At 36.0% G+C, this 12,660-nt stretch overlaps 2 protein-coding genes and 1 pseudogene across 5 annotated transcripts in view; 2 read left to right on the top strand and 1 right to left on the bottom strand.

Annotated features, from left to right (window-relative positions):
- The window catches only part of CAMK2G (calcium/calmodulin dependent protein kinase II gamma), a 1,229,125-nt gene that overhangs the window by 718,176 nt on the left and 498,289 nt on the right, over positions 1-12,660 (bottom strand). The gene's annotated exons all lie outside the window — the stretch shown is intronic.
- ADK (adenosine kinase) overlaps positions 1-12,660 on the top strand; it is a 711,694-nt gene that overhangs the window by 527,049 nt on the left and 171,985 nt on the right. For all 3 annotated transcript variants that reach the window (XM_050803506.1, XM_050803508.1, XM_050803507.1), the window contains one exon: positions 5,117-5,287. In XM_050803506.1, coding sequence (XP_050659463.1) covers positions 5,117-5,287 — 171 coding nt within the window. The remainder of the gene's footprint in view (positions 1-5,116; positions 5,288-12,660) is intronic.
- LOC126962467 (39S ribosomal protein L35, mitochondrial-like) lies at positions 5,303-8,312 on the top strand (annotated as a pseudogene). Its single transcript, XR_007728693.1, has one exon. The product of XR_007728693.1 is annotated as a 39S ribosomal protein L35, mitochondrial-like (transcript).

The following is a 12,660-nucleotide window of genomic DNA, read 5'->3' as shown; positions in this document are numbered from 1 at the left end:
TTGGTTATATATTTTTCTAAACTATAGACTTGATTTTATTGCAAACCTTACATGTAGATAAAGATTGTAATGGCACTGTTTTTATTTTTGGTGATACTATAGTCTGGAACATGTGGCCTAGCAAAGGTTATAAATCTAGCAAGAAAAATTATGGATGGCATCAATTTTAACAGTCTTTTGCAATCTAACAGAGCACAAACCCCAAATTGTTTAAATACTAAATATTTACTTAAAGAAAAACAAGAGATCATTCAAAAATAGAATTAATTTAAATAGTGAATTTGCCTTTTATTTAAAAGTTGATGGTTTTGTATATTTATAAAATGAACAAAATTGACATCATACTATCCATATCACAAGACTCTTGTGTTGTATTTTAAAGGAAAACACACACACAGAGCATACATACATTTGGATTGGGGCCAGATTTAGACTCCAGAGGCACAGTGTTCTGTACCTTAAATTACAATCAGATGTATTTTAGCACAGATCAAATTTTCAGTCTGAAGTTGGTGAGAAGCCTAATTATTTGACCAGGTTACTATTTATGTAGACCATTCTGTGGCTGGCTGTGGTTAATCCACAGCTGGCAGAATGCTAGCTATGGGAGGTTTTTATTTCATGCTGGAACAGTTAGGGGAGAAATAGAGGGGGAAAGTTTTGAAATCTTCTCATTAAATGAAAGACTAAAAAGCAAGGCAGTACATCCATATTACTATGGAGACAAGATGCTGTATAAACTATTCGTTTTAATTCTCCAAGTGACAGAAATAGCACAGCAGCAGCTTGGATGCTCATAGTTTGCAAGTGATAGGATACTTGGTTAAAAAAGAAAGATAAAAACATTTAAAAATAATAGACTAAGATTTGTTGCCTCTTAGAACACTTGAATATTGATAAAGAATTAATTGAATTTTTAAATGATGAGAAAATATTGTTATTATACAAAAACATTTTGTATTTCACTAAACATACTAAAACATTTAGAATTTCACTAGCAGTACTTTAAAGTGATAAGAGGCAGCTGTAGGGGAGAAAAAGTAACATATTTTCCTCATCCATCGCAAGGGTCATGACTGAACCCTCTGTAACGAAAGAGATTAACAAGAGAAAAGCATAATAAATTTATTTAAAGAAGTTTTACATGACACAGGAGCCTTCAGAAATTAAGACCCAAAGACCAGCAAAAACTGTATTTTTATGCGAAGTCTGATGAAAGACATGGATAGTTGTAGAGAAACATGATTAGACAAAAGGGATATGATCTAATGGTAACAAACTTAGGGTTGGAGGAGATAGAAGCCAGCAAGTCCCATCTGTTAGATTATTCTTGGCTGCCAGGTATAGGGCAGGACCCCTTTGGAATAGGGTTTTATGGCTAGCTTTCACACAGAAAGGTGGGAGAAGGTCAGAGTGACCTTGCTTCTGCGGTTTTCTCAATTGCTAGGTGGCCATATTTTGGAGTATTGTATTCTAGGCCCTGACACAATTATAGTAGACGATTCTCTCTTAATGTCTCAGAATATATGAGGGCAATAAACCCTTCCTTCAAAGATGGATCCCAATACACATGGCTCCTGCTACAAAATTAATTTTTTTAGTCTTATTGTAGTCTATTTGAAATTTGAAAGTAATATTTTATTTTATTTTATTTTTTAACAAGATAAAAACATACAATTTATTTAATAGAAGCCTTACATGACATGGGAGCCTTCATAAGGAAATGAAGACCTGAAGAAGTGGTTAAACCTGAGCAATTTTTTTTTTTTTATTATTATACTTTAAGTTCTGGGGTACATGTGCATAACGTGCAGGTTTGTTACATATGTATACCTGTGCCATGTTGGCATGCTGCACCCATCAACTCGTCAGCACCCATCAACTCGTCATTTACATCAGGTATAACTCCCAATGCAATCCCTCCTCCCTCCCCCCTCCCCATGATAGGCCCCGGTGTGTGATGGTCCCCTTCCCGAGTCCAAGTGATCTCATTGTTCAGTTCCCACCTATGAGTGAGAACATGTGGTGTTTGGTTTTCTGTTCTTGCAATAGTTTGCTAAGAATGATGGTTTCCAGCTGCATCCATGTCCCTACAAAGGACACGAACTCATCCTTTTTTATGGCTGCATAGTATTCCATGGTGTATATGTGCCACATTTTCTTAATCCAGTCTGTCACTGATGGACATTTGGGTTGATTCCAAGTCTTTGCTATTTTAAAAGAGTTTTTTTTTTTCTTTTTAAACTTTTCAAAGTTTGCATTATGGAAATCGTTAGTCCCTCAGTTATAAGTGAATATCTCAGCATTTTTGTAACTTTTAGAAGAAGTTTATTTTATATTTTCAAGGTTATTTCTTCCATTTACAAGCCAGTTCTTCTCCTCTTCTACTTTCCAGTGCTCCCACTTACTCTAGTTCTTAGCTCCAATTATCCTCCCTCCCTTGCCTCTTCATTCTTCTGTTTCTCCAATAGATCCTTTTCTTTGAAAAGCAAAATCTTTCCAACTTTCCCTGCCGTTAAAAGCAAATCTCTTATTCCCTCCTTTCCCTGCCCACCCTACCCCGCAAAAAAAGCGTTTGTGCCTTTTCTTCCTCTTATTATCTGCTCAAACTAGCAACATATCTGGAGTCATATGAATCCAGGCTTCATCACTTGTAAGCTGTGTGTCCTAGGAAACATCTCTTAACTTCTCTATCTTGCTTTATTTATCAAAAGAAACTAATAAGTGTCCACCTCATAGGTTTGATGTAAGGAAAAAACAATAACTGAATTGCTATGTAGTATAGTGCCTGGGACACAAGTAATTACTCATTACATTTCAAATGGTTTTATTATCATTACTGATGAAGCTTTGAAAATAATTATTCTTACCTTACTTTCTCACCATTCCTTTTTTTAACAACTACTTTTACCATCATACTAAGTGCTTTCTGTTAATCATCAAATCTTACGACTTTTACTCATTCCTTTCTTTCTCTACTTCCCCATAGCACCTTCTTAAAATTTCCCTTGCTCAGTTTCTCCACCATCACTTCTACTCTCCTCATTTGGCCTCCTCTTGTTTTCTCCTTTTCCTTTTTTATTTCCTCTAATTTTTATTCTGCATTCTTTCCTTCGTCCTCTTTTGTTTTGTGTTCTCTGCCTTGGGAATCACAATACCTCTTTGACCTCTCCTTTTTCATGGCCTTTACTCTAAGTCCAACTTTCTGGTAGATACTTAGAGATCCCTTAGAACCTCAACTGCAGTATGACCACAACTAAACACTCTTTACCATCTAAGCCAGATCTTATTCTGGAATTTTCTACTTTTATTAATGGTAGAACCAAATTCAAAAATCTCAATCATCTGTTTACTCTTTTCTTCTTTGCCTTCCACATCTTAAACAATCACCAAGTCCTGTATGTAGTACTCCTAGTGTGGTTTTCTTTTACACAGCCAAATGTAGACATTTATTAACCATTGCTGAATTGTTGCTGCCCAGGTAAACTTTGCTTTATATTTTCCCATAAGCTTGTTATTCCTTCCTTTCAAGGAAATATTCATTACTCATGATCCATCCCTACCCGTCTCACACATTGCCTACCAAATAGATTCCTACCCTGCCACCCAAGGCCCTTTGTATTCTTAACTTTGCCGACCTTTTCAAGTCTTTTATTATTGCCCTTTGTGTATTCCTTTACTTGTTTGTGCACCATCCAAACTAATTTCCTATATATACATGTATGTCTTTGCTTATGCTTTCATCTAGAAAGCATAAATGTGTTTTAATAAGACTTTCATTAATATTAAAGCTGTAGATAAATAGCATTTTAAATGCAGCTTTCCAGGCCGGGCGCGGTGGCTCAAGCCTGTAATCCCAGCACTTTGGGAGGCCGAGACGGGTGGATCACGAGGTCAGGAGATCGAGACCATCCTGGCTAACACGGTGAAACCCCGTCTCTACTAAAAAATACAAAAAACTAGCCGGGCGAGGTGGCGGACGCCTGTAGTCCCAGCTACTCGGGAGGCTGAGGCAGGAGAATGGCGTGAACCCAGGAGGCGGAGCTTGCAGTGAGCCGAGATCTGGCCTGGGTGACAGAGCAAGACTCCGTCTCAAAAAAAAAAAAAAAAAAAAAAAAAAAAATGCAGCTTTCCTGACATGAAATTTTAATTAAATATTTTTATTTTGCATTACTGAATCCTTTTCTCATTATTTGAAAATTCTAATTCAGAATCTTCCTCAAAAATCAACTTAAATATTTTTTAACGTAACAAGTTATGATTTATTGATTTATTTTGAGACAAGGTCTCCCTGTGTCTCCCAGTCTGGAGTGCAGTGGTATGATCTCGGCTCACTTCAACCTCCACTTCCTGGGCTATAGCAGTCCTCCCATCTCAGTCTCATGAGTAGCTGGGACCACAGGCACACACCAACACACTCAGCTAATTTTTGAAATTTTTGTAGAAATGGAGTTCCGCCATGTTGCCCAGGCTGGTTTGGAACTCCTGGACCCAAGTGATCAGCCCACCTTGGCCTCCCAAAGCACTAGAATTCCAGGTGTGATTCATTGTGCCTGGCCAGAAGTTATGATCTTAATAAACAGATTATTTTTAAGTCACTTATAAGAATATAAACAGCCAGGCTTAGTGGTACGCACCTGTAATCCCAGCTACTTGGAGGGCTGAGGTAGGAGGATTGCTTTATCCCAAGAGTTCAGAACCAGCCTGGACAATATAGTGAAACCTTATCTCAAAAAATATATATTCTGAACTGTTTGTAAGAAGCTAAAAGGATTCAGTTTGCCTTCGTAGTACAGTTTCCCTAATTCAAATGTAATTATTGTCTTGAATGAGACCTTTCAAATATTTTTTCTTTCATGAATTTCCAGAATTCTTTAGTATTGAGCATATAAACCTAGTATGAAATAAGTAATGCTTTATTCTCTGAAGTAATGGCATGTATCAAGCATATGGTACTCATATAATCAAATACCCTTCCAGTCAAATGTTGCTATTTTCTGCCTTGCATTTTATAATTGTATTTTATATACTTTTGTATTTTGTTTAGGTTTCTTTTATTCTAGGAGTGACTGTGGAGATGGCATTTCTAATTTTCCCTCCTTTTTTCTTCATTCAGGGCTTTTTTCTTACAGTTTCTCCAGAGTCAGTATTAAAAGTGGCTCACCATGCTTCTGAAAACAACAGGATTTTCACTTTGAATCTGTCTGCACCATTTATTAGCCAGTTCTACAAGGAATCATTGATGAAAGTTATGCCTTATGTTGACATACTTTTTGGAAATGAGACAGTGAGTTACCTTTCCTTTTTCAAAAGAACCTGGGGGTTTTTTGTTTGTTTATTTCTGATCTGTGTATATATGTTTAGAAATATATAAATTAAATCCTAAATTTTTGTGTAAATATCCTTGAGAATTGTGCAACAAAATTGCCTCAATGTCAATTGACTGCTCTCAGTATTTTCAATATTTCCTTCAGTGTATACTAACTTCTTTCTTAGTGAAATATGTATTTATTTATTTATATTTTTTTGAGATGGAGTTTCCCTCTCTTCGCCCAGGCTGGAGTGTAATGGCATGATCTCGGTTCACTGCAACCTCTCCTTCCCAGGTTCAAGCAATTCTCCTGCCTCAGCCTCCCAAGTAGCTGGGGTTATAGGTGCCTGCCACCATGCCCTCTACTATTTTTAGTAGAGACAGGGTTTCACCGTGTTGGCCAGGCTGGTCACAAACTCCTGACCTCAGGTGATCTGGTCGCCTCAGCCTCCCAAAGTGCTAGGATTACAGGCATGAGCCACTGTGCCTGGCCCAACATTTATTTTTTAAAGTTTAGGTGTTTGAGATTTAATTTACCTATAGTAAGAGTTATCCTTTTTACTGTAATTTCTGTGAGTTTTTACAGATGGATACCTGACCTGTTGCTATGACCACAATCAGGATAAAAAGCACATTCATCACTTTTTTAAGTCTCTTCAGAGTCTAAGTCCATTTGATGTTTGTTTAATAAATTATGAGTAAATTTTGATATATTGCATTTATATTTCTTTATTAACAATATCATTTTTTAAATATTGTTTGTTATAGTGGAAGGTGATAAAATGGAATTTCATCTCAACAATTACAGTTTTTTCTTTCTAGCAAGAATGTATTTTCTTCCATTCTAAATTATGGAAATGCTTATTTACTTAAATGCTTATTTACTTTGATTGCTTATTTACTGTTTATACCTCTTTGAAAATCCATGAAAGAGGAAAAAAGCCTTCAGTGTGTCTTCCTGTGCCTTGGCCATGTCACTTGATGGTTTAATGTATACAATGAAGGTACTGTCTTAATCATCCCAGAAGTTCATTCTGATTCTAATTCCATAGTTCTAACATAGTTTGAATATATTCATTAATTTTATATCTAATAACTGCTGTCTGCCTAGAATAACATAAAAATTGACCTGGAAATTTATGAGATCACCTGGGTAAAGATTAAAAGATGATCCATAGAAATAATATCATAATATATCTGCAAAGGTAATGGTTACATTGGTAACAAATGGTGACATTGGAAGGAAATGCTATATTCTTGATAATTCACAAATTGAAATACCGGCAAGAAATAGTGGTAATAATGAAGTGCCAGATAGCTGCTAGAAGCCTAATTTGTCTAAATCTACCATTTAGTTTTTTCCTTATTAACAGTTTTATTTTCCAAAGGGTAAAAGAAGTAATTGGGAAAAGTGCTACTCAAGCCCTTTGAATAATATTAAAGCATTGGTGTCAGTAGTCTTGAGAATCACTGGGAGAAGTTAACACTTGGTCTAGAGTTCTTAGTTATGAAAGATCAGACTGGCAGCACTTAAATAAGTTCTCTAGAGTTTAAGAGACAAATCTTAAAACTTTTTAAAAAGATAAATATGATTCCAAAGGGCCGGGCACAGTGGTTCACGTCTGTAATCCCAGCACTTTGGGAGGCAGAGGCAGGTGGATCACAAAGTCAGGAGATTGAGACCATCCTGGCTAACACGGTGAAACCCTGTCTCTACTTAAAATACAAAAAATTAGCCGGGCATGGTGGCAGGTGCCTGTAGTCCCAGTTACTTGGGAGACTGAGGCAGGAGAATGGCATGAACCCGGGAGACGGAGCTTGCAGTGAGCCAAGATTGCGCCACTGCACTCCAGCCTGGGCGACAGAGCGAGACTCCCTCTTAAATAAATAAATAAATAAAATAAATATGATTCCAAAGAATGAGACTTTGGAAGTAAAGAAAGCTTAGGGAGATTGAATGCCATAAAAAAATGCTATTTGGATTTTATAGTCACAAATGATCTTAATTAAGGAGAGAATGTGGAGGGATCTTTTTAAAAAAATTGCAGAGCACACAGAAAACTCTTTAATAAGAGCTCAAATTTGGAGGATGACAAGATGGCTGCCTCTGCCTTTGCCCGTGCAGTGAGAGTAGCTTCAGTAATCTTATGGCCTCTGAATATTTTGGCATCTTCAGCCTACCGAAACTGTGTCAAAAATGCCTCTTATTTCTGCATTGTCCACTGGACGTTTTAGTCATATTCAGACACCAGTTGTTTCCTCCACTCCCAGACTTACCACATCTGAGAGAAACCTGACATGTGAGCATACTTCAGCGATCCTTAATAGAGTGGTCCCCTTGCTTCCAAGTATCTTGAAGCTGCCAGTCAGATCTCTAACATACCTCAGTATACGAAAAGGCAAGAGAAAGATTGTGAAAGCTGTCATCTATAGGTTTCTTAGACTTCATTGTGGCCTTTGGAAGAGAAGGGCTGGTTATAAGAAAAAATTATGGAAAAAGGCACCTGCAAGAAAAAAGCGATTGAGGGAATTTATATTCTGCAATAAAACCCAGAGTAAACTCTTAAGATAAAATGACGACGTCCTTCTGGAAGAGGCGAAACTGATATGCCCATGATCCTTATCAGAAGTATCATGATCGAACAAACCTGAAAGTATAGATAAGTTTCACTTATTTCTCAGTTATTGAATATGTATCTTTGTGTACATATCTTTGCAAAAATGGATAAGTAAAAAACTCGATGTAAATTGTACCAATGAATATGTAAACATACAGTGACAACATTAAACTTATAAAAGTTTTAAAACTTAAAAAAAAAGCTCAAATCTGTAAAAGACATGTAAAAAGAAGGTGGAAAATGTATTTAGAACCAGGGAACGATGCTAAAAGTTTGGTAGAGACAAAAGAGAAAAGAATAGTCCTAAAAGTGGTTTAAGTTTGCAGCAGATGCTGATGATATCAAAACAATCTTCACTTTAAAAAAAAAAAAAAGACTCCAAAGTACAAGCAACAAATGGAAAAAATAGATAAGTTAAACATCATCAAAATTAGCAACTCTTGTGCATCAAAGGACACTATCAAGAATGTGAAAAAACAACTAGTAGAATGGGAGTTAATATTTGCAAATAATATATCTGATAAAGGATTCATATTCAGAATATTTAACACAGTAACAACTCAACAATAAGCAAACTAACAACATAATTCAATAATGATCAAAGGAATTTAATAAACATTTATTTGAAGAAGATATGCAGATGGCCAGTAAACACGTGAAAAGATGCTCAACATAACCAGTCAAGAAGTGCAAATCAAAACCAAAATTAGATACCACTTCACACCCATCAGAATGACAATTGTTTTAAAACATGGAAACTAACAAGTATTGGTGAAGATGTGGAGAAATTGGAAACACTTGTGTATTGCTGGTGGGAATGTAAAATAGGAACGTAGAAGACAATTTGGTGGTTCCTCAAGATGTTAAACATAGAATTATTACCATATGATCTAGCAGTTCTACTTCTAGGTATATTACCCGAAATAACTGAAAGCAGTCTTTTTGACAAGTCGTTCTGGAGCAATTAAATATCCATATCCAAAAACGCAAACTTCAACCCATATAACAAACAACTGCACAGCTATTAGAATGTGTAAAAGTGTGACCATACTAAATATTGGTAAGGATATATGGAGCTGCTAGAATGTAAAATGGTACAACTACTTTGGAGAATGGTGTTCTTGTTTCTTACAAAGTTAAATATACATCCTCCAAATGACCTAACCTGGCTATACCACTCTTAGATATTCACCCAGGACAGATGAAAGCATCTGTCCATGTAAAGACATACACAGGTGTTTATAGCAGCTTTATTTGTAATAGCCAAAGTCTGGACAATAAACCAAACATCCACCAACTAGTAACTAGATAAACAAATTGTGATATTTCCATAGAATAAAATACTACTCACCTATAAAAGAATTGTACTATTGGTAAGAAATGAACCAACAGCATAGAAGAATTTTAGAATACCTATGCTGAGTGAAAGATACTATAAAGTACATTCTATATGATTCTATTTATATTCTAGAAAATGCAAACAAATTTATAGTGTTGGCAGATCCATTGTTGTCTGGGGACAGGGATATGCTATGAGGCAGTGATCACAAACGGACACGAAGAAACTTTTAGGAGCAATAGATGTGTTCCGATTGAGGTTGTGGTTGCAGAACTTTATACATATGTCAAGTTTTATCTAATTATACACTTTTAATTTGTGCAGATAATTGTATGTCAGTTATACCTCAGTAAAGCTATTAAAATGAATATAAACTTTATGATTCCATTTATATGCTTAAAAGTAGGAAACATTATTCTAGAGCCATTAAGTTCCAAAAATACATTGCTAAAATGAAGAAGGGCCAATTTCTTATTTTTTGATCACCATATATTAAACATCTTTTATTTCCATGGAAGATCCCCTTATGTTTAAGTAGCAACGTCAAGCCAGAGGAAGAGGGTTTTGATAGTCCTGGGTTCTAATCATGACAGACAACTAAAAATTATCATACCCTACTATTGAATAATGCTTTAAAGTTAAAAAGGGTGTTCATAAAAACCATCATGTAATCTACAAGGCAATTCCATGTCGTTTTTCTAATGCATGTAAAGTTTCAGCTTGGCTCATAGAATATATACACAATTTTTGTTAGGTAATGTTGTTAGTAGTGTTAGGAGTGTTGATCATGTTATCTATTGAGTTTCACTTCACTTTAACTTGCTTTGATAACTCACACTCTCCGTTCATCCGTGTTAAAACATAATGAATAGTACGAAGTACATGAGGGAAAACTCATGGCTATTGGGCTGCTTTCTGCTATATCACCTTACTTCTGTTCCAACAAAGTTATTTGCTTACAAAAAGTTTATTTTGTTTTTCCTAAACTTTGTGAAATTTGTGTTCATTATTTATTTAACATTATATATTCTGATGAAATATGAATGCAAGTAGAATGAGAATTAGTTTAATTAGTTAAATTTGGGTCTAAAACTAAATACATATGAGTTATTTTTAGTGTAAAAGATTAAAGGCAGTAAAAAGCTGTAGACATCTGTATTCAGGAGTGCTTCATAGGTGTCTTTATGTTTTCTCTATGCTTTAAAAAGGTTGAAACTAGGCCGGGCACCATAGCTCACACCTGTAATCCTAGCACTTTGGGAAGTTGAAGTGGGAGGATCGCTTGAGCACAGGTGTTGGAAACCAGCCTGGGCAGCATAGTTGGACCACATCTCTACAACTATATTTTTTTAATTAACCAGGCATGGTGGCACACACCTGTATTCCCAGCTACTCAGGAAGCTGAGGTGGGAGGATCATTTGCACCTGGGAGGTTGAGGCTGCAGTGAGCCACAGTCATGCAACTGCACTCTGGTCTGGGTAACAGAGTAAGACCCTGTCTAAAAATAAAATTTTTAAGAAAGCAAAATGAAAATTCATGAACTATGAATCCTAGATGTGGTTCCACAAGAAAATCTCTAGAATGTCAGTCTGTAGGCATGTTCAAAGGTTTTGACCCTATTTTTTTTTTTTTTTTGAGATAGAGTCTTGCTCTTGTTGCCTTGGCTGGAGTGCAGTGGTGCAGTCTCAGCTCACTACTGCCTCCACTTCCCAGGTTCAAGCAATTCTCGTGCCTCAGCCTCCTGAGTATCTGAGACTACAGGCATGCACAATCATGCCCGGCTAATTTTTGTATTTTTAGAGGAGATGGGTTTTTGCCATATTGGCCAGGCTGATTTTGAACTCCTGGCCTCAAGTGATTTTGAACTGTCCGCCTCTGCCTCCCAACGTGCTGAGGTTACAGGTGTGAGCCACTGCACCCAGCTGACCCTATTTTAAATATTAGCAAATGATGTATCTTTATATATTAAAATAAAATGTTTAGATTATTAAAGCTATTTTTTGTTCCCTTAATTTAAATCATCTCTCTGACTTACTTATCAACTACTTTTTCTTCCGTTTCCTCATCTGTAAATTGAGGGGATTTGCATAGAAATACTAGATAATCTTTTAAATTTTTTCTTGTAGCTTAAACGTGTTATGAAATTGATTCATTTTTTCCCACATTCTAAGATTAATACTGTTAGATTTTATTATAAATTAGTAAAGTTCCTCTTGAAATCTAAAATAATGCCTGACATTTCTTTTAGGTAGTTCTTCTTTTTTATTGAGTGTACCCTTGACTGTAGTGCCTTTTAAGCTGAATTCTCCCCATATGTGACCCCAGTATGCCTTATTTGTTAGTGAACCCAGGGGAAATGATATTTCTCTCTGAAAAATATCTGAAAATATTTGGTTAGACACATGCTGGGACAAAAAGTGAAGTATCCACAGTAATACCATTGCTATATTCTTGTGACATAACCAAATTATAATTACTAAATGATACAATTTACTTTTTAAAAATTCTGGTAAAAAACATACACAATATAAAATTTATACCATTTTAACTATTTTTAAGTGTACAAATCAGTGGCATTAAGTACATTTGCAATGTTGTGTAGCCATTGCCACTATTCCTCCCCAGAACTTTTTTTTTTAAATCAACCCAAGCAGAAGCTCTGTACCCATTAAATAATAACTCGCTATTTCCTATTTCCTCCTCCCCCCTCACCCTTCGTAACTGTTTTACTGTCTGTCTATGAAAGTGCCTGTTTTAGGTACCTCATACAAATAGGATCATACAAAAGTTGTCTGACTTAATTTCACTTAGCATAATCTTTTTAAACTTCATTCATGTTATAGTGTGTTATCAGAATTTTGTCTTGTATAAGGCTGAATAATATTTTATTGTATGTGTGAAATTTTGTTTTATTGCTTCATCTGTTGATAGACATTTAATTTGTTTCCATCTTTGATTATTATGAACAGTGCTACTGTGAATGTTAATGTACAAGTATCTGTTTGAGTTCCTGCTTTTAACTCTTTTGGATATATACCTAGATGTGGAACTGTCGGATCCACAACAGGTACACCATTTTACATTCCTACCATCAATACACAAGGGTTCCAATTTCTCCACCTCCTCACCAATGCTTATTTTGCATTTAAAAAGTAATAGCCATCCTGCTGGGCATGAGGTGGCATCTCACTTTGGTTTTGATTTGTGTGGTTTACTTTCAGCCAAGGTTCAGAAATACATAGTGACAGGCCGGGCGCGGTGGCTCAAGCCTGTAATCCCAGCACTTTGGGAGGCCGAGACGGGCGGATCATGAGGTCAGGAGATCGAGACCATCCTGGCTAACACGGTGAAACCCCGTCTCTACTAAAAATACAAAGAAAATTAGCCGGGG

This window comes from Macaca thibetana, chromosome 9 (genome assembly GCF_024542745.1).
Source record: "Macaca thibetana thibetana isolate TM-01 chromosome 9, ASM2454274v1, whole genome shotgun sequence".
NCBI lineage: Eukaryota > Metazoa > Chordata > Mammalia > Primates > Cercopithecidae > Macaca > Macaca thibetana.
Note: the sequence above shows the minus strand (reverse complement) of the source record. Positions and strands in the feature narration are given on the sequence as shown.